At 37.3% G+C, this 26,376-nt stretch overlaps 2 protein-coding genes across 2 annotated transcripts; both read left to right on the top strand.

The window, feature by feature from the left end:
• Positions 1 to 12,401: 12,401 nt before the first annotated feature.
• LOC306872988 (B-cell receptor CD22-like) lies at positions 12,402 to 17,235 on the top strand. The gene is made up of 9 exons (XM_079421972.1): positions 12,402 to 12,828; positions 13,079 to 13,142; positions 14,792 to 15,133; positions 15,232 to 15,480; positions 15,571 to 15,813; positions 16,115 to 16,205; positions 16,400 to 16,445; positions 16,615 to 16,856; positions 16,953 to 17,235. Exons 1-9 carry the CDS (start codon positions 12,814 to 12,816, stop codon positions 17,008 to 17,010), a joined length of 1,350 nt encoding a protein of 449 aa, XP_079278098.1. The 5' UTR covers positions 12,402 to 12,813; the 3' UTR covers positions 17,011 to 17,235.
• A 4,229-nt stretch (positions 17,236 to 21,464) lies between these two features.
• On the top strand, positions 21,465 to 24,696 carry LOC306872996 (B-cell receptor CD22-like). The gene is made up of 10 exons (XM_079421985.1): positions 21,465 to 21,494; positions 21,745 to 21,814; positions 22,356 to 22,697; positions 22,796 to 23,044; positions 23,135 to 23,377; positions 23,456 to 23,564; positions 23,676 to 23,721; positions 24,205 to 24,276; positions 24,349 to 24,414; positions 24,500 to 24,696. Exons 1-10 carry the CDS (start codon positions 21,480 to 21,482, stop codon positions 24,521 to 24,523), a joined length of 1,236 nt encoding a protein of 411 aa, XP_079278111.1. The 5' UTR covers positions 21,465 to 21,479; the 3' UTR covers positions 24,524 to 24,696.
• The last annotated feature ends 1,680 nt before the right edge of the window (positions 24,697 to 26,376 follow it).

Genomic DNA, 26,376 nt, shown 5'->3' with positions numbered 1-26,376 from the left:
ATCTACTAACACTGTGACATGTGACTGAAATGCTTTCTGACACTTTTATTTGGTGGCATGTAATATGTTGTTGGTTTAGCTGTATGTCGGATGCAGGTTGTTTTAATCTATTAAAATGAGTTAGAGTCAGTACTGGATTCTTCAGTATGCTTCTGTACTCCCTTTAGTACGTTAAACCTGCTGAACAAACAGGAGAAATACACTAAACTACATCTGAAGAGTCAGTGATGTCTGTAGGAGTTTGTAAATAAAAAGAATAATTACATGATAAAAGTCATGCATTCATGTCTTAAAAATGTGCATTTGTTCATGCATTTCCTGATACTGTATGTTTGGCAAACTGCAGGGAGAGTCAGGAGTTAACTCAGATGAGCAAGAGTAATTCACTTCAGAATGTGCAGCTGTTCTGCCACAGGACTTTAAAATTTTTCTAATTTGCTGAATTTGATGAAGAGGAGCCACAAATATATCTTCCTCCAGTATCTACAACATACGGTCAACACTTGGAAACATCTTTAACCTGAAACTCTCTTTCCTATAGTAGATAATCAATTTCTAACCACTTACAGAGCATCCACAAATAAAAAAAAAATGGTCTATTAATAATTCTACTGTAACATTATCTATTATTATGTCCCATTAAGGAGTAGGGCCCTATTTTATCAGAAGGCTCTGTAGAAATGAACTTCAATTTTATTAAAAAGTGCTCCCTGACGAGAAGAATAACAGTTGGAAAAAGTAACAATATTTAACATGCAAAGCTGATTGAAAAAAAGTTAATTTCCTATTTCTCAACAACAGTACCATTGCATTTGCAAACTTATTCCTTAGACATTTTCCACCACAAGATGGCACATTAACAAAAGAGTAGTTAAATCCCTACATATGGAAAACAACCGAGATCCTGATTTTATTTAATTGATCAGAAAATAAATACACTGCAGCTCAAGCTGCTGCTGCTCCTCCTGCTGTTCCTATTAATGCAGCTGCTTTTCCTGCAGTTAATTCAGCTGTTCCCAACACAGCCAGTAGCCCCTCACTGCAGAACAAAGATCCAGCGGGCGGGGTTGGATCCACATCTAAGGGGTGGAGACGGCTAGGTTTAGGTATATGCAAGGTAGAAGGAGTTGGATCTAGATCCAAACACACCCCCTGGATCTTGTGTTCTGCAGTGAGGACCATCTCAACACAGCAGCTATTGCTCCTGCTACTCCAGCAGCGCATTTTCCCTTTAAGCCCAAAACATACTGCATGATTTTAGCAATCCTATAAGATCACTGCATGCCACACTGTACGACATGGATCTAATAAACTTGGCTACGATGTGTTTGTAGACTGTACGGTGATGACACCTATAGAGTGGGGGAACTATGACATCACTCTGTAGGCGGATCGGCTGTTAGCATGAAACTGGTTCCTCAACAAAAAGCCAAAAGGATTTTGCCATAGACTTTTGGATAATCGCAAAAAAATGAGTTCTGCGTTCAATCGTAGTTCATGAAACTTACACGTTTTGTCCATCAAGATAATTTTCACAAAATAATATAACTCTGACAAATTTTGAAGCCTATATAAAAGCGCCAGTACTTAAAAGCTAAACTTAGGCTATAAACAAACTACACCACCACGGTCGCTCGCCTTCAACGTCACCACCACCGCACTCCCGACAACTTTCTCAAACTCATTTTTAATGTTTTCAGTGAAAAGGATTTACACTGTTTATGAATTTTAATCCACGCTACATGAACCTTTTCATATAAACTGGAATAAATTCAAAACTAGAGCCAAACTAAAACTGAAATCATAGTTCCACCACTCTATTACGTTACTATAGTAGAATAAAACGTCATCAGCATGCTAAAAGAGCAGGATAAATCATATTTTAGCAGTTGTAGTTTTTATGTGTGCTCAAAAAAATGGAAGCGGTGAAAGAGGATGAGACAACAGCTTGAGGTAAGCAGTTTTATTATGTTTTAGAGCCATTTCACATTGATTTCATGTCACATTTTTATTGGTCGGTCAGTAAATATGGATCGTACCTGCAAACACACTGGGCGATAATCATGCTATATTGCAGGCTATCTTTGGTCACAAGACCGTGACAACGGCCGTCTTTGAACCTCTCTCACTGTACGACATAGGACCACCGATTAGGAGCCACGATCACAGAAATCGCCACGATTGTTTCACAATGCCAATCTTTCGTCTGGGACTGCCAACAATTGTGCTGTTTGTTTCGGGCTTTAGAATTCCATCCTGGGTCTCCTTATAGTCCTGTGAACATTCTTTTTCCTCACTTTGTTTATCTTGTCCAGAAGCTCAGTGACTTGAGATCGATCTTCATCTTTGTTGTTAAAAACATGAAATGCTCCTGAACACTGATCAACTACTGACCGCAGTGTTTGACATCCTCCAAGAAAATCTTCAACTGGCACATGTAACTCATCTGCTTGAGTAAAAAGCACCATTGTGTGTTTTAAGACCTTTGCTTGAAAATTCTCTTGAATCCATTTCATTACTGTAATGACCTCTGTGAATGTATCACCCAGGTCCATCACCAGTAGAAACACATCAACAACATGTTGTGTACAATCAAACATCTGCACTATTTGGGTCTGTTAACTACTATGTACTTACATCAAAAAATAAGTACAATGTACTTACTGTGTTCATATTGTATTGTAAAACACTTTTGCTGCTATTGAGGTGGGATACGGGTAAGGTTAGGAACAGGTTTGGTGGCATGGGTAGGTTTAAGGGTGGGTTAAGGAGTAAAGGATGGGTCAACAGTGTAATTATAAATTTAATTACATAAATTAATTACAGATGTAACTAGATATTTTTAAAAATATAAGTACAATATAAAAGCATGTACACAGTAAGTGCACTGTATCAAATGATTAGTTTCAATGTAATAGTAGTTAAGGCCACCTAATATAAAGTGGGACCGAATGTTGTTCTGAGAAACTAGCCTGACTACATTTTTCACTTTCACCTTAAAGATACCAAATAAATAGTACTGTATAGAACAGTTAAAAGCACAGACATTTGTTTCATTTATTTTATTGTACTTTTGACTGTTTCTTGTAATTTTCAAAGCTAGATATAGTTATAATGACAATAAATAAAATAATAATCATCATCATCATCATCATGAGTATGGTACAACTATGCATGTTGATCAGCACACAATACAGGACACTATGATGAGTGTGTTTCTTGTTTTTTTTTTATCATATTTGACAAAAAATCAAGACATAGTATTATAACACTTCTGTTTTTCAAAGAATATCATTGCATTTTGATTATATAACCAAAAAAAAAAAAAAAATACTTTATTTCAAAATTAAACTAAATCATTTTAATGAATAAAATAATTTGAAATGCATTCACCTGAAAAACTTTCAAATTTAGTTGTGAGCATGCATTTGTCATAGACACAATTTAATACAAGCACACTTGTATGCATTATTTTCTCTTCAGAGAGAAGAATAAAAACAAAAAGCACTTACTTGATATGGTTGGATGATTGTGTAAATTGTCGTGTTGTGTAGCTCAGTGGAAAAGAGAGGATCAGTCTTAAAAGTAGAGACACACAATTACCCCTCCTAGTCACCTGATATGAACAAGCATGCCCACATATGCAAATACCTGAAACTAATACTTTGACTATGTAGCCAAGTGCATAACACAATAATATCTTACACTGATCATATTTATCTTAAAATGCAATGCAATAGGTTTTTAGTCCTATAATAGAAAACTCAGCATCTCACATGTATGCTAACAAAAATAGACTAGTGGCAGCTGTATTAAAGCTTATCAGTATTAAAACTCATGTAAAGCTTTATTTTTATTTTTTTTACATGAGTAAACGAGTGTATTTTTAAAGTGTTTTCTTTTAATTCTCTTTTTTATTTAGAAACAAGATGTTACAGTGAATAAATAATGAATTATATTATTATTATTATTATTATTATCTCTCTCTCTCTCTCTCTCTGATTGCCAAAGCATACAATGTAAAAAAAAATGCTTTAAGATTTACAGCAACTTAATGGCAATTTTGATTGCCAGTAAGACTGTAAATTTACAAAAGTTCTGTAAATCAGTAATTACAATTGTACTGTAAAAATACAGAAAACTCTTGCATGCTGTAAAATTGTTGTGATGGTGTGTAAACATTTGGTTAACTTATTTCATTTGAGATAAATAAAGTCAAATTGTAATGTGTGAAGCTGGTAATGCTGTTTGTGGAGTTGTTTAATCAGATCTTGAGAGATTTGATGATGTCTTGTATTTCAGTTGAGTTCATCTAAGGCTGTGGCTGAAGTCAGTTCTAGTTCTTGAATCTCTTTCATTCAGTGATTTCTCTTTCATTCAGTGAACAGCAGCTGTTCATCACTAAAGCACAACCATCACTTAATTAATCACATAATTATCTATAAGGAGAGTAAATATTTAACTGAACTGTATTATTTTTGCACAGAGAGATCTGTTAGTTTAATGTAGTTTTGTGGGTCACCATTGTGCTGGAGAGCCGGTGCTTCAGTCAATGATGAGCCACAAACACTGATGTTCTGCTGCTTTATTTAAAGACAGTAACTGTAGAGCTGTTAATATAGAGATGATCTCTTTGTTAAGTGCTTTAGCACATACATGTGTGCTATAGCTCATGATAAACTGCAGCGATTTGAGTTAATGTTTTTAGTAACTTTACTATTACAAATTAATTGTTTGCAGTTTTATACTAAGAAATATTTATTCTCAGTGGACTCAAATAAAATAAGTTAACCAAATGTTTACACACCATCACAACAATTTTACAGTGTAGTGTTTATATTAAATAAATAACAAATATGTATTAAAAAAATAAAAATACATGCATGTATATGTAATTACACAAAATAGAACAATTCTAAGAATTGTAGAATTCTATGAACTATTTAAAATTTAGTGTGTGTGTGGGCGCATCACTGATTTGTTGACTCCTCCCTCTTTTTGTGACAGGTGTCAATGTATTTTGCTGCTAGTAAGATACAATCTTGTTTTTCACCTACTAAATATTGAAGTTGTGTTTTCTTGTTTAACATTTTGAAGTCAGAGCAAAGATTCATATATTCGGGATAAAATCTCTTTCTAATGTCTTGATAGTTAGGGCAGCTGGTGAGGAAGTGTTACTCTGTGGGTACAGTATGGGTAGGTGCAGCTCTCTTTGGGCAGCCAGTGCTGTCTGATATCTTTCTCTATAGTCAGAGTATGGTTGCTCAGTGTCACGTCCTGCTGGTGTGCCCTTATTGGCCACCAGATGTCACTGTGTGTTTGTTTGAGCACATGGCTTGTTGTTTGTGGTTTGTGCCATGTGCTCTCCTGTCTATTGTCTGACCCCGCCCTCCTTGTTATCTCATTATTGTTTCAGTGACTTCACCTGTGTCCTCCTCGTTTGTCTCCCTATTTATTCTCCTGATGTCTGCAGTCCTCTGCTGTTTCGTTATTTCATGTTTGAGGGTTAGAGTTGTATGTGTGGGTATGTTTGCAGGTACAGCAGTTCTCTGTCTGCCTGTTTTTCCCCTTCGGAGTGGTTTTTGTTCATTTTTTTGTTCTCTTTTATTAAAAGACCCACTTTTCGCCAGCATTTGAGTCTTCGTCTCTCTCCACCCGTGACAGCTCAGTCTGTACCTCGTCATTTGTCTTCTTAGTTTACAGTCGTTCACTGTACTCAGATATTCTGCAGTTGTGTAATCTCTATTTAGGGCCAAATAACATTCAAGTTTACTTTTTTTTCTGTTGTTTCTTTCCAGTAGGTTAGATATTTTTTTTTTGTGCTTATATAATTTGGTTGGGCCGAATTTTATGGATGGATGTTTCAGCGTCCTGATGCTGGATGTTGTTAGTCATGTTAGTTTGTGTTTGCAGCTTCAGGACCATCTGAATCAGGGGACTTTTTTCAGGGTTCACCTCATGGTTTTTAAGGGCTTTAAAATGATAAGAGTTGGGGTCGCTCAGTTTTAAATGTTTCCAAAATTTGATGGCTCTTTTCTCAATGTGTGTGTGTGTGTGTAGACCATTTCAACGGATATTCGGTGGTTTAAGTGAAGTGAAGTGAAGTGAGTGAAGTGACATACGGCCAAGTATGGTGACCCATACTCGGAATTCGTGCTCTGCATTTAACCCATCCAAAGTGCACACACACAGCAGTGAACACACACACACCGTGAACACACACCCGGAGCAGTGGGCAGCCATTTATGCTGCGGCGCCCGGGGAGCAGTTGGGGGTTCGGTGCCTTGCTCAAGGGCACCTCAGTCGTGGTATTGAGGGTGGAGAGAGAGCGCTGGACATTCACTCCCCCCACCTACAATCCCTGCCGGCCCGAGACTCGAACCCGCAACCTTTGGATTACGAGTCCGACTCTCTAACCATTAGGCCATGACTTCCCCACACAATTACATCTTTGTTCCTTGGACGTTTCTGGTTAGTGTTTGAGCGCATTCAAAACAATGGCGGCAGGCGCTTGATGCACAGTGGGATTACAATAATTTATTTAATCCTGCTGTTTAAAATGTCAAAATTAAAATTAGAGCCTTGTCCAATTTTAAACAATGGTTTTCTGTTTTAATATTCTTTATATTTATTTCTGTGATTTCTTTTCTCCAGTCTTAAGTGTCACATTATGTCTTTACTGTCACTTTTTTTTAATCAATTTAACATCCTTGAAGAATAAATGTATTAGTATTATTTCATATTCTTGAAAATAGTCTGAAAGTAGCAAAATTCCTTGATTATTACGCCGGAATGAGAGTATAGTTCCTAGCCATATCAGCCAAGAAAATCACAACTTATCTTTTTCCGTCAGTCTTACTACACGATGTAACTACAGAAGAGTCAAGTTTTAAATAGGAAAATAATCGAAACTCTTTGGTCATTTTTGAGCGTGATGCTAATGGTCTAATCAGATTCAATGATCTATGCTAAGCTCCGCTAAAAGTGCTACCGGCAGATCCGGAGATCGGCTGAATCGATTCGAAAATGGTAAAACTCAACTGTTTAGCTCTTGGGGAGTTGAAAAATTAGCCTATTTTCAAAAAGTGGAGTGCTCCTTTAAGCTGCCTAATATAGCCTAAACAATTGTATCAACAGCATTAGCTGAGTGCATGAGTTGAAATGAATATCACAGCCTTAGCTGACATCCAGTAAAGTAAAGATAAAGATGGTATTCTTGAACAGAACAGTTCCAATCGTCCAATAACTCTAACATTCAGGTAATCCACCAAAGAAAGGCAAGATCTTTATAATCCATGAACATGAGATCCAAAGATCCAAGTAATCCACAAATTGAAGTCATGGAATAGAAGTCAAGGAACAAATTGTTAATCCTCTTTTTGATTTTCAAACAATGAATGGAAAGTATGATTGCTAGTGGGAACAAAGAGTCCTTTTTGATTGAGCTGTAAAACCAAAGTTTCCCAATCAGGACTTGGCGTAACTGGTGGTAACACAGCTGGTAGGCCATTCTGCCTTTCTCAAACAACTCTGGCTTTCTCTTCCACTCACCGGAGTAAATTCAAGACACTAGAGCGTCCCTAGTGGTGTGTAGTGGTATTAAAGGAAAATGCCACCGTTTTTCCATATTCCAATATGTTCTTCCCTCAACTTAGACAAGTTGAGTAAGTACGGTGACACAAAATAAACAGTGGCGATTTTCTAAGCGGATAAAAATGCTAACTATAATGTATGGCGGAAGAGCACATCGCAGCACTTCGACCTCGGCGCAGTAATACAGGTCCTTTTCAAAAAATTAGCATATTGTGATAAAGTTCATTATTTTCTGTAATGTACTGATAAACATTAGACTTTCATATATTTTAGATTCATTACAACACAACTGAAGTAGTTCAAGCCTTTTATTGTTTTAATATTGATGATTTTGGCATACAGCTCATGAAAACCCAAAATTCCTATCTCAAAAAATTAGCATATTTCATCCGACCAATAAAAGAAAAGTGTTTTTAATACAAAAAAAAAAAGTCAACCTTCAAATAATTATGTTCAGTTATGCACTCAATACTTGGTCGGGAATCCTTTTGCAGAAATGACTGCTTCAATGCGGCGTGGCATGGAGGCAATCAGCCTGTGGCACTGCTGAGGTGTTATGGAGGCCCAGGATGCTTCGATAGCGGCCTTAAGCTCATCCAGAGTGTTGGGTCTTGCGTCTCTCAACTTTCTCTTCACAATATCCCACAGATTCTCTATGGGGTTCAGGTCAGGAGAGTTGGCAGGCCAATTGAGCACAGTAATACCATGGTCAGTAAACCATTTACCAGTGGTTTTGGCACTGTGAGCAGGTGCCAGGTCGTGCTGAAAAATGAAATCTTCATCTCCATAAAGCTTTTCAGCAGATGGAAGCATGAAGTGCTCCAAAATCTCCTGATAGCTAGCTGCATTGACCCTGCCCTTGATAAAACACAGTGGACCAACACCAGCATCACTGACTGTGGGTACTTGACACTGGACTTCAGGCATTTTGGCATTTCCCTCTCCCCAGTCTTCCTCCAGACTCTGGCACCTTGATTTCCGAATGACATGCAAAATTTGCTTTCATCCGAAAAAAGTACTTTGGACCACTGAGCAACAGTCCAGTGCTGCTTCTCTGTAGCCCAGGTCAGGCGGTTCTGCCGCTGTTTCTGGTTCAAAAGTGGCTTGACCTGGGGAATGCGGCACCTGTAGCCCATTTCCTGCACACGCCTGTACACGGTGGCTCTGGATGTTTCTACTCCAGACTCAGTCCACTGCTTCCGCAGGTCCCCCAAGCTCTGGAATCGGTCCTTCTCCACAATCTTCCTCAGGGTCCGGTCACCTCTTCTCGTTGTGCTGCGTTTTCTGCCACACTTTTTCCTTCCCACAGACTTCCCACTGAGGTGCCTTGATACAGCACTCTGGGAACAGCCTATTCGTTCAGAAATTTCTTTCTGTGTCTTACCCTCTTGCTTGAGGGTGTCAATGATGGCCTTCTGGACAGCAGTCAGGTCGGCAGTCTTACCCATGATTGCGGTTTTGAGTAATGAACCAGGCTGGGAGTTTTTAAAAGCCTCAGGAATCTTTTGCAGGTGTTTAGAGTTAATTAGTTGATTCAGATGATTAGGTTAATAGCTCGTTTAGAGAACCTTTTCATGATATGCTAATTTTTTGAGATAGGAATTTTGGGTTTTCATGAGCTGTATGCCAAAATCATCAATATTAAAACAACAAAAGGCTTGAACTACTTCAGTTGTGTTGTAATGAATCTAAAATATATGAAAGTCTAATGTTTATCAGTACATTACAGAAAATAATGAACTTTATCACAATATGCTAATTTTTTGAAAAGGACCTGTATCATCACTCCTGAGGTCAAAGTGTGGAGGGGGAGTTTTCAGGAGTGATGATATTACTGCGCCGAGGTCGAAGTGCTGCAAAGGTTATTCAAGTTATTCAAGATTTTTATTTTGTCACATACACAATTATACAGGGTATAACCAGCAGTGAAATGTAGGTCAGGTCTGCTCCAAGGACAGTGCAATTATATAGAATACAAATATTAAGAAAAAGAAAAGTAGAAAAATAAGAGGAATAAAATAAAATAAAAGATAAAAAATATAAATATAAACGTGCAGGTCAGTATGTTGTTGACTTAAATAGTAATAAGAGGAATGTGCAACAAGAATGTGCAAAAAGTTGTACAGGGTATTTAAATAGCAGCAATATGAGGTAGAGAAAAATTATGAATAGCTATTGATATGGTGATATTTACATGGAGTCAAGTGATGTTATGACACAGAGTTAGAGTTTAGGAGCCTGATGGCCTGGGGGAAGAAGCTCCTCCTAAGTCTCTCAGTTTTTGCCATCAGGCTCCGGAAGCGCTTACCAGATGGAAGCAAAGTGAATAAACGGTTACCAGGGTGATTTGAGTCCTTGATTATTTTAACAGCTCTATTTTTGCAGCGTTTGAGGTAGATGTCCTGCAGAGAGGGGAGAGCAGACCCTGAGATGCGCTCAGCTAAGCGCACAACTCTCTGTAGTGCTTTGCAGTCCTGATTGGAGCTGTTTCCATACCACACTGAGATGCACTGAGTCAATACACTTTCTGTGGTCCCTGAATAGAAAGTTTTCAGGATTGCTGGTGAGACTCTGAATTTCCTCAGCTGTCGCAGATGGTAAAGTCTTTGTCTGGCTTTCTTAACCTGTGTTTGGATGTGTGTAGTCCAAGTCAGGTTCTCGGAGATGTTTACACCGAGGTACTTGAAGCTACTCACCCTCTCCACAGGGGTCCCACTGATCATAAGAGGAGTGTAGGGCTGCTGCTGTCTCTTCCTAAAGTCCATGATCAGCTCTTTAGTTTTGCTCACATTCAGAGAGAGACAGTTGTCCTGGCACCAAGATGTGAGTCTCTCTACCTCATCCAAGTATGCGGTCTCATCAGTGTTGAAGATGAGGCCCAGAACCACAGTATCATCAGCGAATTTGACAATAGGTCGAAGCTCTTCCGCAATACATTATAGTTAGCATTTTTATCCACTTAGAAAATCCCCACGTTTTATTTTGTGTCACCATATTTACTCGTGTAACTACTCATGTAACTGTCTTTAAATTGGGAAAACATGGAAGTGTTTGGTAGCTTCTAAATTCATCCCTGATTGGATCCTAAGGAATGAATGGTGCTAAGCTAAACGCTAACATAGTGGCGCCGCGTGCTACAGTGATTGAGTGCACACACTGAGACGGGAGAGGTACGTATCAACTTGTCTAAGTTGAGGGAATAGCATATCGGAATATGGAAAAACGGTGGCGTTTTCCTTTAATTTTAGAAGAAAATTATGATAACAGGCCTAAGCCTGTTACAACTGTGTGAGAGAATAGTTATGTCTTATGGCAGCAGATCTGCTGAAGTCATTCAAAGCAAGGGCCTCTACATTTCCCACTAATTTCTGACAGCTGTAACCCTTCAGATATTTCAGTTGTAATCTTTGTTTGTGCTACAGCATGACACAAAGCTCTCAATATGCTCAGCGTCTGTTATTCTGTCTGTTGTGTTTCTGTAACTTCCCCTTTAAGTGATCAGTTTTATTTGTGCTCATGTTTGTTCAAACCCTCAAACTATCAGCAGAGGTCACCATCTCCTGCTACTGACCTCAACATTAATGCACATCAGCTGGAAATCACTGAACACAGTACAGGAAAAAACAACACACACATGAAGATGAATTTAAAGTCCTTCATATGTTTGTATTATAATTCCATTCAGCCTCTCCTCTGGTTCTTCAGTCTCTGTTTGCTTTAATAGCGGTTCTTTACCTCTTTATTTGAATGTGTTTGCTTGTATGTCCTGCTTCATTTCTGACAGAAGCAAAGGACGTTGTGTCATTTGAATATAGATTCTGATTGTTTCTTAATGAGAGTAGTTTGTAGTTGTGTGTCATAGGTAGTGATGGGCAGATGAAGCCTCATGAAGCTTTTCAGCTTTTCAGCCAAGTGGTTCACAAAAGAGGTAAGTTCTGGAGGTTTCATTTGCTCACAATACCACCTGGTGGCCCAAGAGTGGAAAACAAGCAGATATATTACAGACAGAGGTGGATAGTCCGGTCAGGTCAGGAAGTAAAAGTTCTGCCACATTTTTGTTCTACCCATGAACTCAGCAGCTGATTTCACCAGAGGAGGAACCAAGACATACCTTTCAAGTCACAAGCAAGTCTCGAGACAAATCTCAAGTCCTCAAAGAGTTAAAGTTAATGAGATAATTAAGTGACTAATTAAATGATGATTGTGCATTAGTGATGAACACCTGCTGTTATTGAGAATTACAGAGGATCAGATGTTGATGTTTTATTGGTTAAAATGAGGCTACCATCATGGAGATCAGTGCTGGACTTTGCACCTCTGTCTGTAATATATCTGCTTGTTTTCCACTCTTTGGCCACCAGGTGGTATTGTGAGCAAATGAAGCCTCCAGAAATTAACCCTTTTGTGAACCACTTGGCTGAAAAGCTTAAAGCTTCATGAGGCTTCACCTGCCCATCACTAATCATAGGTATGTATCTGAGTTCTGCTCATTGATAAGTAAATCATCTGATCATCTGCTTTTATCTAATGGACCGTCACTCTACAGAAGCGAGAGTCATGTGACAGAACAATCAGCTGTCTATATGACTGACAAAAGAGTTTTGAAAGAGTACACTGAGATGGTCCTCAGTGCAGAACACAAGATTCAGGGGGTGTTGTTGGATCTAGATCCAACTCCTCCCACCTTACATATAAATAAACCTACCCATCTCCACCCCCTGATCCCTAAACCTACCCATCTCCACCCCCTGGATGAGGATCCAACCCCACCCCCTGGATCTTTGTTCTGCAGTGAGGGACTACTGTTTTAACAGGGCGAACAAGACGTGAGGCGATGGAGAGGCGACATCTTGTCAGAACCAGATTCGTGACAGGCCTAGAGTTGTTTAACTGGCAGTTAGTTTTCAGAGAATATAAATGTCATGGACAATAACAGCTAGCTTATATTAAAATTAAAGTCTGGTTACAGCTAGCTTATATTAAAACTAAAGTCTGGTTACACAGTCCTGTTCTCTAAACATCTTTTGAAAATGTGCTCAAATTAACTTGTATTGCTATCTTATTGTTATTTTTAGTTTAGTTTGAGTTCAGCAATGGTATTTTCCTCTTAAAGGAGGGACCTGTTTCTGCTGCTGGGTATTAAAACAGTGTTAACCGCACAAAGCCAGTAGCTGAAGTGCATGAGTTAAAACAGTCTGTCATTTGGCTGCTGTTGATCTGATGAGCTTCAACACGGTAAGACAAACACACTCGTACTTCAATAAAACCTGATGATTATTTCTGTAGATGAAGCTATTATAACACATGATTCCTGACATGAGAAATATCTTCTGTTCATCTCAATGATCAGTTCATTTACACACACTGATGTTGTGCATTAATAATCTTCAGATGTGCAAAGATCTTACGTACACTAAGAGCTGTTTAGGGTGTTCTGCATATACTGTTTATTAGCATAAAAGTGATAATTAATGCTGTATTATAGATATATTTTACGGTGATGGTCAGAATGGCTCCTCGTCTTCCTCTGATCTTTCTGCTTTTTCACAGTAAGTTATTCACGTTATAAAAATATTACATTTTATTTTCAAAAACCCCATAATGAGCAAGTAATGGGCAGTTTTCTGTGCAATGTTGATGTACTTCCTTTTGAAACAGGAAGTTAGGCTGTGCAGATCAAGACTATTTATGGCCGTTTTCTCAGAAGACTGTGTTTAGTTCACAAATTCAGAACTGAGACATCAGTTAAAAGCCACAAAACTCACATTTTAATGTCCCCACACTGTAAAAAAATGTGCCGTTAAATAACAGTAATGTACTGTTAATTTGCAGCCCTCTACCGTTAATTTACAGCTCTTAATTTTTACATTGTTACTGTTATACTACAGTATTTTACATTTTATATTTTAATGGAAATTAATATGCTCCAATAACTTCATACACTTCGAGTTTAAAATATTAGTATTCATATGGCGTTAGTAATGTGAACTTACATCATTTGAGTTCATTGAGAAGAAACATTTCTTTGTACAAAACTGCTAATGCTTTAAGTAACTAAAAACATGTCTTTAATTCAAATTGTTTCAGTTCATTATCAGCACATGCTGGAGTATTTAATGAAAAGAATATTGCTGCTTAAGCAACTGCACCGTTACTGTCTTTAAATAAAGCAACAGAACACCAGTGTTTGTGGTTCATCATTGACTGAAGCACAGGCTCTACTCTCCAGCACAATGGTGACCCACAAAACCACATTAACAGATCTCTCTTGTGCAAAAACACATTAATACAGTTCAGTTTAATATTGACTCTCCTTATCAGCTCATGACTTTACATTACTGTTTTTTTTTTTTTTTGTGGACCTTCACTAATAATTCAGTAAAAATAACTTTTTCCATTTGGTTAATCTGACTGTTACGTTTTACAGTAAACTGCTGTTTTTCCTTCCATTAACGGTAATCTGCTGGCAGTTTTTCTACAGTCTGTTGCCGTAAATTAATTACAGCTTATTGCTGTTAAATTACATTTCATGCTGTTTTTTTTTTTTTATCTTGCATCTTTAACCCTTTAAACCCCACAACAAAATCCTCAGTTATAAATGAACACTTATAATGTGTGCACACTACAGAGTGTTAGAGTAACACCGAAGCAGTGGTGTTAATGAGATAATTATGTGATAAATTAAGTGATGATTGAGCATTAGTGATGAACAGATGCTGTTAACAAGCAGAATCACTGAAAGAATAGGGAATAGTGAATGAGGGTATAGGGTGTGATTTGAAACAGTCTCTGAGTGTCGACTCTGACGGCTGTTACTTCACAGGATTGCAGAAGGATACTTTCTCGAAAACAACAAATATTACCTTGAATTCATTGTTACCCAGAATGTTACTGTCAGAATATGGCCGTTTTTTTAACATCAATTTTTTACAGTGCAGGTTTTTAATAAAATTAGCTTTATTTTCTTAGTCTCATTTTTTCATTATTGTATAGTGCTGTGTATTGTTCATGGCTGATTTCTTTGATCTGGGTTTACTTCTGTTTCTGTGTTTATTTCTGTAACATCCTCCAACTAAACTAATTAATTCACAATGCGATTATTTATAACAATTAATACATTCTGAGAACTTTTAACGTTTTAATGGCCCGTTGTAACTGTTAAAACAGCATTTTAATCCTGATGAATTCTGTGTTTCAGGGGTTTCTGCTGATTGGGATGTGAGTTACAGTCCTTCACACATCTGTGCACTAAAGAACTCATCAGTGATAATGAGCTGCAATTATACATACCCTACTGGATATCAGATCAGGGAAGTGTTCTGGACCAAAAACCCTGTAAAGGGTGAAGAGTCTTCAGATCTGTCTAAGGACCCTGAATACAGTCAGAGGCTTCAGTATCTGGGAGATAAACAGCAGAACTGCACCGTCAGACTGAGTCATGTGACACAGAAAGATGAACACATGTACTGTTTCAGATTCATCACTAATAGAACAGAAGGAAGATGGACTGGTCATCCAGGAGTGACTCTTGCTGTCACAGGTGACTCTGATGATGTTTCACTCTTCTTCTGTGCATTATGTTGAATAATAATCAGTGTCTGACAGCAGCACTAGATATAATGTGTGTGTTGTGTTCAGATCTTCAGGTGGAGTCTCCTGAGAGAGTGACAGAGGGTCATAATGTCCGTCTGACATGTAAAAGCAGCTGCACTCTGACTGACAGAGCAACATTCATCTGGTACAGAAACTCACAGCCATTAACTGAGAGAAGAGACGGAAACAATCAACTCCTGCTGCAGTCAGTCAGAAGAGAGGATGCAGGCAGATATAGCTGTGCTCTACATGGACACACTTACATCTCTCCTGCTGTTCAGCTCAGTGTCATGTGTGAGTACAGATTTATTTGTACTTCTTGAAAAAAACTGCAGATTCTGTTTGGATTAAATGATTTAAGGATTTTATTTGTATCCTTTTTAGATGCACCCAAGAACGTCTCAGTGTCTATAAATGGATCTGGTGAAATAGTGGAGGGAGATTCAGTGACTCTGATCTGCAGCAGTGATTCAAACCCACCTGCTCTGAACTTCAGCTGGTTTAAGGAGGATCAAAGCTCATCTGTTGGATCTGGACAGAGTTTCAGTGCACTACAGAGTGGACGCTTCTACTGTGAGGCTCACAATCAACATGGGTCTCAGAGATCAGACGCTGTTACTGTCACAGGTGAAGCTTTTATTAACACACAGAAACGGGTGGTGATGGCGCAGTGGATAAGACACATGCCTTTGGTGTGAGAGACCCGGGTTCGAATCCACTGTGAGACACCAATGTGTCCCTGAGCAAGACACTTAACCCCTAGTTGCTCCAGAGGCGTGCGACCTCTGACATATATAGCAATTGTAAGTCGCTTTGGATAAAAGCGTCAGCTAAATGAAAAAAAAAAAAAAAAAAAAAAAAAGAAACACACTCCTGTATCTTCACATCATTCATCAGTTTATTAATTATGATGATCTTCATCTTTCAGTTCGTCATGGTGCTGGTAGGAATGTGTTTGTGATCACAGCTGCATCTGGAGGAGGATTCATCATCATCATCATCATCATCATCATCTTCAGGTCTATAATGTGCGATAAATGGAAACAAAAACAAACAACAACAACAAATGCTGTGATTGTATTTGTTCATTCTAGGTTTACTATAGCAGGCAATGACTCATTTATATTTGATAGTAATCTTAAAGAGCAGCATTAATATTTTATGTTATTTGAATAGAGTTAAGTGCTAAATGCTGTTAATGATATTATCACAGGAGAAAACAACGGGATGTTAAAACTGAAGATTTCTCAGTCAAACAGGTAAAGCAGATAAATCTCTGCATTTTACATCAAAACTTTGGTCTGATTTCATCTGTGTGGTATTGATCTGAAGAATTTGAGACAAACTTCAGTTGACTGACAATCTACACTTCTATCACTTCTCAGATCAAATTAAAAAGTAATAATTTGTAATTCTCTCATATTTCAGAACGATCTCTATTCTGACGTGTCTCAGAGAGTTTCAGAGCCTCTTTCTGAACCCGATACAGTCAATGACGCTCTGTATGCCAGTGTCAAACCCAGCAGAGGAGAAACTCCTGAATCCAGAGATACTGAGGAGATCCACTACGCTACTGTCGAATATCCCCGAAAGAAAGAGAAGAACAGACCGGACGACAATGAATGCCAGTATGACAATATAAGAGTTCATCAGCCTGGTGCTGCCGTGAGGTGAGAAACACTTAACTAGCACTAATTTAACCAGTAACATCTTAACCAGCACAGATCATCTAATCTAAGCTGTTGTCTTAATTGTTTGTTATTTAGGCGATCAAATGTAGAAACTGTGGAGGAGCTTTCAGTGATCTACAGCAGCGTCAAATGAGAAACAAAGTATATTATGTTCTATTGTGTAGTAATGCATGTTTTATAAAGAGTTTCCACTCATGTTTTGGTTTGTCTGCTCTTAAATCTATGGCTAATGCTTCAATAAACCTGATTAGTTACTAACTGGCATGCAGTTTAAGGCTGTAGTGTTTTACTGAAGGACCTCTAGTGGCTGATGTGTGAATGTTTCTTCATGGATGCATTAAACAGAATTTTGAAATGCAAATACTTTCCTTTTTTGTGTTTATGTCAAAGGTGGATGTTTGATGCACTTTTGCCCCTAAGTGTGAATGCATTTTATGTGGTGATAATTTTTAGTAAACATTTTGATCTCATTAAAATATTTGTTGATGTAAAGTACACAGAAAGAAGAAAATGTGACTTTAAAAATTCATGATATTTATGATTATTTCTTTATTTCAGACCATTTGGTCCATATCACATTAAACATAAATACACAAAAGAAGAAAATGACATCCAACATACATTCACATACAACAATCTCTTAAGAGAAAACATACAAACTTAAATTCCAGTGCTTCCAGAACAAGGAAGAATAACTCGTATCACTATCATTTAAGGCTATTATAATTGTATTTCTTGAATCACTTAATTGACTCATGAAACATATAATTCCTTAAAACAGCATGCAAAGAAGGAACATCACTAGATACAAACAATTGGCTTGCACTCATCCACACTTAAGCAGGATTCTTAATGCATCATTAAATGCAGCTTTTTAACTACACCATAAGTGTGACGTATAAAATGAAGTACAGTATGCTGTATTTGCAACACATTTGCCTTTCTGTATAACCGACAGCACTGGCGTTGCACATCATCAACATCATTTAAATCATCTCTAATAATGTGAGCCAGATATTTGATTTTATTTACCACATTTAATATTTGGTTACCTAAATAAAAGGAGGGAAACTTTTGTTTACAATCTTCTTTAGTTTTAACAATCATAACCACACACTTTTTCATATTAAATACAATGCTGCACACCATAATACTTAAACACTTCTCTGTTGATACTTTATATTGCCAAAGGTCATTTGTTGTAAGACGTGCCCAATCTAATTTCCCACAATTCTCATGATTATACTGATAGTTTACTAATTAAATACTGGTAGTAGCATTTGTAGTACACTTTGAAGTTTATATAAATATAAATTAAATTAAATAATAAAAATTGCTCCGACTGGAATAATCCACCTTCACAATTCAACAATACAGTGATTCCACACAGAAAAGAGATGCAGAGTTGATAGGAACCAAAGGAAATCGTCAAACCCATGTGACTAAAGTTAGCTGGTCGACTGCATTATGCATTATGCTGCTGCTCCATCCGACAGGTTTTGGAATGAGAGAGTGAGAAGAAACCAAATGAACCAATCATCAGATAGCAAGCAGGTGGAGCAAAGACAAGAGACTGACAAAAGAGCACATGGCACACAAAAACCAACCAAAAGGGCTTGTGTAAATACAAACACACAAAAGTGCTCAAACAGAGCACAGGAAGAAAGTCAGGATCATTTAAACGCAGATCCAAGACATTTTTCAATATAACTCCGACTGTGTTCGTCTGAAAGATGAAAGTTTACATATAGGATGGCTTGAGGGTGAGTAAATCATGGGGTAAATTTCATTTTTGGGTGAGCTATCCCTTTAAGGCTGTATTGTCGGGTTGACAGACTGAAGGACCTCCAGTGGTTGATGTCTGAATTACTGTTCATGCAGGTGACATAAACTGATTCTTGAAATGCAACGACTTTCCCTCCCAAAAAACTTCCCAGTCTTTACTCTGATCTTATTTTCATATTCAATTCATAGTTTAATTACTCTGATCATATCTTATTTTCATATTCAAAGTATGAGCTACTTTAATTAGTAGGTAGTAATGAGTAATAAATATTACACTGTGCTTTATTTGAACATTTAGTGGATGTTCAATGCAATTTCCACCAAAGTTTATACATGATTTGTTATTTTTTTCTGGATCTATTAAGTTACTCAAAAACGTATGTTTTTTTTTTAGGTTTTAGTAAAGAGTAAAGAAGCACACAAGAAAAAAAAAAAAAAGAAAATATGTGACTTCAAAAATTCATATTTGTAAAAATATTATTTCACCTTAAAATATGTTGGGCTCGATATTAACACTTGTCCGCTTGTCCAGGACAAGTGAATTTTGTAAAAGGGCAAGTGAAAGAGAATTTTACTTGCCCGACCAGACAAATAACCTGCTTAGAACATCAATAACAAACAGCAACTGAGCAGCACTGAAACTTTGGTAAGAACGATCCTGATTTCATTCATTTCAGTGTAAACGGTGACTGATAACGGATACCGACGTACTCCTTCGGAAAACGACCAGTGCTGTAGCTCATCAGAAGTCTTGTTTTATCCACAGCTTTGTCCCCGACGATCACACACTTTATGGTCTGCACTTGTATAGCACACTGTCCTGCTAACATTCACTCTTTTGTCTTTGTTTTGACTTTACATAAAGCCCTTTTTTTCTCTGCTCTTGAGTTCTTGTTCTCTCCTACCAAAACCTGTCAGAGCAGTAGCAGATGAGTCTGAATGCAGTTGACCAGAATACTGAAAAATATTGGTTTCTTTCCTGAAAATCATTTTTTTGGTCATAAAATCTACAATGTTGCTCACATTCACATGCCACTCCTCATGTAACATAAAAAATGTGAATGGAGTGTATGATTTTGATAACATCAAACTGATCATTTTACAACTAACCCCGTGTTACAACACTCCCCGGTCTCCCCTACATTTATATATTCATGTGCAATATATAAATAAAACGCCCCTTATCTCTCCCAACCCTAGCAACGTCCCTGGCTTGTACCAAATGACCACTGCACCTCATGCGGAACCAGCGAAACATGGTGGGACTTTCAAAGAAAGCTATTACTGTTCTAAAAAAGGGGAAAATAGATACATATATCAATATAAAAACATTATGTAAGTGTTATACTGTTATTATTTTGTTGTTGTTTGTTTAGGTTAGCAATATTTATCATCATCATTAATAATAACAAACAAACAAACAGTTTATAATTATATTTGTTGTCATCTAGGAATTATGACATGGTCTGAACGCAGCATTAAACTAGTGATGGCCAGATGAAGCCTTATGAAGCTTTTCAGCTTTTCAGCCAAGTGGTTCACAGAAGGGTTAATTTCTGGAGGCTTCATTTGCTCACAATACCACCTGGTGGCCAAAGAGTGGAAAACAAGCAGATATATTACAGACAGAGGTGGATAGTCCAGGGGTCAGAAAGTAAAAGTCCTGCCATATGTTTATTCCACCCATGAACTCAGCAGCTGATTTCACCAGAGGAGGAACCAAGTCATTCCTTTCAAGACACAAGCAAGTCTCGAGACAAATCTCAAGTCCTCAAAGAGTTAAAGTTAATGAGATAATTAAGTGACTAATTAAATGATGATTGTGCATTAGTGATGAACACCTGCTGTTATTGAGAATTACAGAGGATCAGATGTTGATGTTTTATTGGTTAAAATGATGCCACCATCATGGAGATCAGTGTTTGCTTTAGTTGGGCTCTTTTGCTTTAGTTGGGCTTTTTTTTTTTTTAGCTTACTGACCATAATGGATTAGTGTAGGCTGCATTAAAAAGTCTTGAACATAAAACAACAGGGTAAAAATATAGTTGACGACTAGACATAATCATTTCATGACTCTAGACACTTCTTTGTGAAGACAGTGGCATAATACAGAGAAATAATATGTTCTGTAGCCATATAAAAACAGTTGCCATGCGAGTGGGTAAAATGTACCCGCTGGTGCTTTTACATATACAGCGACCTCTGGTGGTTCTAGTGTTAAGGTGTATTTTCTGTATAGCTTTTGGACTAATAATAAAGTCAACTGATTGTATGTGAGAGAGTCAGTGGTAATATTGAAGCGTTCCTATTGGTCAGTTTTAGAGGACCTCAGCTTAGCCTGACAGTTAGCCTGCTCCTGACCAGGATAGTTTCTCAGCACACAGTGACTGAGCTTGAGCTATGGTAATTTTGCTTTCAGAAACCAAATCAAGTGAAAATAAGTCAGAATTACTGAAATAAGCCTGGATTATTTGGTAAACTAGTTTTATGAAAAAGCCCCCTGGTTCATTTTCTTGTAAATATTGCTTGTTTTGAGTCAGAATAGTGTTGACTTCAAAACTGTGGTTTTTCAGACTGTTTAGTGAAAATATAGTCTTAGTAGATAATGACAATAACCCACTCACAGCGTAAAAAGATCATTAATTTTCTTTAGAGACTTCGCTCAGTGATGTTGTTCGTTTGGAAGGGGAAGGAGAGACGGACACATTTCTGCTATGCTGTATAAAAATAAATACAAAAAAACTGTTAACCACACACAGTACTAAAGCTATAAGTGCATGAGTTAAAACAGTCTGTCATTTGGCTGCTGTTGATCTGATGAGCTTCAACACGGTAAGACAAACACACTCGTACTTCAATAAAACCTGATGATTATTTCTGTAGATGAAGCTATTATAACACATGATTCCTGACATGAGAAATATCTTCTGTTCATCTCAATGATCAGTTCATTTACACACACTGATGTTGTGCATTAATAATCTTCAGATGTGCAAAGATCTTACGTACACTAAGAGCTGTTTAGGCTGATGGACATATTCTGTTTATGAGTGTATAAGTGCTGATTAATGCTGTATTATAGATATATTTTGCGGTGATGTCAGTCAGAATGGCTCCTCGTCTTCCTCTGATCTTTCTGCTCATGATTCACAGTGAGTCTCTGTTATATTCAAATTAGAAACACTGATGTTTTATTTAATTTTATATTCAAAGATTCTATATAATGAGCAAGTAATGAGCAGTTTTCTGTGTTTTAAGTTGCTGTTTCCTTTTGAAACAGGAAGTTAGGCTGTGGAGACATATCATGAATATTTTTGGCTCAAAACTCAGAACTGACAGACATCAACTAAAACCCATATAACCCATATTTCAATGTCACTGGGTCTTTAATACAAGTCAGCTTTGATTATTTTCTTAATCTTGTTTTTTCATTTGTTTTTTTATTATTATTATTTTATAGTGTAGCATGGTGTTCATGGCTAATTTCTGTCACTGTGCTCATTTCTGCTTTTTTGCAACAACCTCCTCCAAAGCTGATGAAGATCTGAGATCCTTCATTAGACTTTAAATACATTATCATGTATTTTTTCTGTTATGAGGTGTCAATTGCATGTACTAAAAGTATTCACATTCAGTTGTCATGGTTCAATTAACTAATAAATTATTTTCATCCTGATTAATTGTGTGTTTCAGGGGTTTCTGCTGATTGGGGTGTGAGTTACAGTCATTCACACATCTGTGCACTAAAGGACTCATCAGTGATAATGAGCTGCAATTATACATACCCTACTGGATATCAGATCAGGAAAGTGTTCTGGACCAAAACCCCTGTAAAGGGTGAAGAGTCTTCAGATCTGTCTGAGGACCCTGAATACAGTCAGAGGCTTCAGTATCTGGGAGATCAACAGCAGGACTGCACCATCAGACTGAGTCATGTGACACAGAAAGATGACCACATGTACTGTTTCAGAATCATCACTTATAGTTCTGATGGTAAATGGATTGGTCATCCAGGAGTGAATCTTACTGTCACAGGTGACTTTGATGAGGTTTCACTCTTCTTCTGTGCATTATGTTGAATAATAATCAGTGTCTGACAGCAGCACTAGATATAATGTGTGTGTTGTGTTCAGATCTTCAGGTGGAGTCTCCTGAGAGAGTGACAGAGGGTCATAATGTCCGTCTGACATGTAAAAGCAGCTGCGCTCTGACTGACAGAGCAACATTCATCTGGTACAGAAACTCACAGCCATTAACTGAGAGAAGAGACAGAAACAATCAACTCCTGCTGCAGTCAGTCAGAAGAGAGGATGCAGGCAGATATAGCTGTGCTCTACATGGACACACTTACATCTCTCCTGCTGCTCAGCTCAGTGTCATGTGTGAGTACAGATTTATTTGTTCTTCTTGAAAAAAACTGCAGATTCTGTTTGGATTAAATGATTTAAGGATTTTATTTGTATCCTTTTTAGATGCACCCAAGAACGTCTCGGTGTCTATAAATGGATCTGGTGAAATAGTGGAGGGAGATTCAGTGACTCTGATCTGCAGCAGTGATTCAAACCCACCTGCTCTGAACTTCAGCTGGTTTAAGGAGGATCAAAGCTCATCTGTTGGATCTGGACAGAGTTTCAGTGCACTACAGAGTGGACGCTTCTACTGTGAGGCTCACAATCAACATGGGTCTCAGAGATCAGACGCTGTTACTGTCACAGGTGAAGCTTTTATTAACACACTCCTGTATCTTCACATCATTCATCAGTTTGTTAATTATGATGATCTTCATCTTTCAGTTCATCATGGTGCTGGTAGGAATGTGTTTGTGATCACAGCTGCATCTGGGGGAGGATTCATCATCATCTTCATCATCATCATCATCGTCATCAAAATATGGTTTATGATGTGAGTTGAATAGAAAAAAAAGATTGCTAGTAATCTTTGAGGATAGCATTTATATGTTCTATTAATTTACTAAAGTCGTCTATTTGCATTCAATGCCTGTCACTTCTACAGGAGGAAACAGAGGTGTGTTAAAACTGAAGATCTTACAGTGAAACAGGTAAATCATCCAGACACAACATGACTTTACAGAAGCAGAAAATCAGTTATTATCTGTGTTTTCAGACTGATCGAAACTAACCTTATCAAAATCTGTTTAAAAACAATCCAGCAAAAATAAAAAAAATAAATGAAAAAATCCTTAATAAAAATATAAATAAATAAAAAAAAATCCTTAAACAGATGGCTCTCAAACTGTATGTGCAGCGAACTCAAGTGGTGTGACATGATTTAAGAAATAAAAAAATATAAAACACTTATAAAAAGTCCTCATAATCTGAAAAAACAATGAGCAGCAGAGTCTGATTCACAAACAAATGACTCATATGAGCTGATTTGTTTTTAAATGAATCATTAAAAAGCCTCAAGAGCTCAGTATTTATTGGTGTAAATCACTCTGAAAAATATTGTTTATTATTGTGATATAAATTGTACTTATTTTATCTATTTTGTGATCTAAGTCCTTCTCTCTCTGTCTCTGTAGATCTCTGATGAAGACACATATACAGCTCTTGAGCTCAAGTCCACGACCTCTGACCTGTACGACACACTCTCAGTAAGTGAGACGTCAAAATCAGATCTTCATCACAGATGATCACATGACCGATCTCTCACTCTCTTCACACAGACCGTTCATCCCAGACCTCCTGGAGACTCCTGCAGGACTCTTGATCCTAAACATGAGAGTCCATCAGTAAGTGTCTGAACCTGCTGCTCTTCTCAATATAATCAATAAACCCTCTTCAGTTCTTCAGGAATTCATCTGATTGTTTGTTCAGATCAACAGGAAGATGCTGCAGTGAGAGGCGGGGCACAAAGGAACCAATCCTGAGCTATGTGGGCGGAGCCACAGATGATTGACAGGGATCATTAATGAAGAGTCAATGAAGCGTTAAATTTCCTTTTAGCTTAATACATGATACAACAGTGAAATTAAATGAAAGTACTGTTAAAATAAAGTCAAGCTAAAGACCTGAAGTGATGTTCGGTGGTGGATACAAGGTCACTGCTTTCTTATTTTACAGCATATTCCTGCTTTAAATCATAATTGATTTTACTCTGATATACTGAAGAAAATCATAAAATTATGAGCATAAAATATTGAGCACTTTGAGATCATAAAACAATACATTGTCCTTGTGAAGATGCACAATTTTGAGTATCTTCACAATGGACAATGTATTGTTTTATGGTTTCAAAGTGCTCAATATTTTATGCTCATAATTTTATGATTTTCTTCAGTATATCAGAGTAAAATCAATTATGATTTAGATAAATTTCGATAAATTCTACCATTCTCACAATTTACAAATATTTACTAACATTCTCACTTTAAGCTCATGAAACCACATCTTACTTCACATATTAATCATGTTTTTACAAATGTTTACAGAGATGCAAAAAACAAACAAGAAAATTGAGCTCTTGAAACTGTCACGGGAGAAACGAGGTCTGGGTCCAAATGCAGGTGAGGTGATATTTTAATATAACAAAAGGCCAACACGGCACAACAAACACATATAAAACATAAACAAGGCAGGTTAACAGGCAGGATCAAGACATGAAACATAAGACAATGCAACCAGACAGAGAGACGGGTGCAGAGACACTTTATAGTTCATGGTGATCCGGACCAGCTGTGAGTGAACTGATTGTGTGAGACGCGTGTAATCATCCAGATGAGTGCAATGTGAGTGTAGAGTCCGGGAGGAAGGGAGCTGGCGACCTCTGGTGGGGAAAGGGCAGACCGGCCTCGTGACAGAAACTGCATCCAACACTTTACAAAAGTGAAAAAATGGTGGTATAAGGTGGAAAAAGGTTTAAAAACACCTTCTGAATGAACTCAAACGTGTATTTTAAGTCCTTGTTGTACTCCATAGTGAATGCATACACCAATCCAAAGAGTACAATGAATGCATTTACAAAGTCTCCCAAGTTGTCAAGTTCCACCTCCTCTTCCAGCACAACGGAGACATTCTGCGTACTTGACTGTAGTAAACTGTGAAAAGAAAGAAAGCAAGAAAGAGAGAAAGACAGAGAGAAAAAGAAAGAAAGAAAAATATTTGGCTCAATTTAAAATGCATCTTATTTTGAGATGACTCTGAAAAAAGAGTGCATTAATTCGATAGCTTTCCACCATATTAAATCTCATTGAAGCGCTACACTGTGTCTGTAAATGATGTATTGTTATCTAATTATAGACGTTATCTCATTACATCCTATCTTTTCCTGTAAATCAGGACTTTTCTAGACAAAGCACTGTTTACTTTCAGTTTCACTTTAGAAGAAACAAACTATAGAATTCAAAGTTCACACATAAAGTGGTCAGAAGGGAAGAATATAAGACGTGTTTTATGATTTTACGGGAGTGCAGCACATATGCAAGAATGCAAAATATTAATAAAAATAACAACAACAAAAATCAGGGACATTTCCTAGTTCAGTGGTCAAAATATCACTGAATTATCACTTGCTATTTTCTATTAATTAAGAAAGGAAATGTTTGCATGTTTTTTTTAATTACTTTGCAAATGTTATGTTTGTGATTTTGGAAATGGATCTTAACTATCCCTAATTAGGCTCATTATTTTGTGTTTTAGGCTGATTTTGAGCACACATGTATGTGCTCTCTGCAAATGTTATTGTTGTAAGTGAA

This window comes from Barbus barbus (genome assembly GCF_936440315.1).
Source record: "Barbus barbus genome assembly, chromosome: 7".
Classification (NCBI taxonomy): domain Eukaryota; kingdom Metazoa; phylum Chordata; class Actinopteri; order Cypriniformes; family Cyprinidae; genus Barbus; species Barbus barbus.
This window is presented reverse-complemented; position numbering and strand designations above follow the sequence as displayed.

Bases quoted from the DNA above. Each gene is read 5' to 3' on its own strand.
- LOC306872988 (XM_079421972.1), top strand. The intron at 15,134-15,231 runs GTGACTCTGATG...TGTTGTGTTCAG, and splicing joins AGTGACTCTTGCTGTCACAG to ATCTTCAGGTGGAGTCTCCT. The intron at 16,446-16,614 runs GTAAAGCAGATA...CTCATATTTCAG, and splicing joins AAGATTTCTCAGTCAAACAG to AACGATCTCTATTCTGACGT.
- LOC306872996 (XM_079421985.1), top strand. The intron at 23,045-23,134 runs GTGAGTACAGAT...TATCCTTTTTAG, and splicing joins TGCTCAGCTCAGTGTCATGT to ATGCACCCAAGAACGTCTCG. The intron at 24,277-24,348 runs GTAAGTGAGACG...CTCTTCACACAG, and splicing joins ACCTGTACGACACACTCTCA to ACCGTTCATCCCAGACCTCC.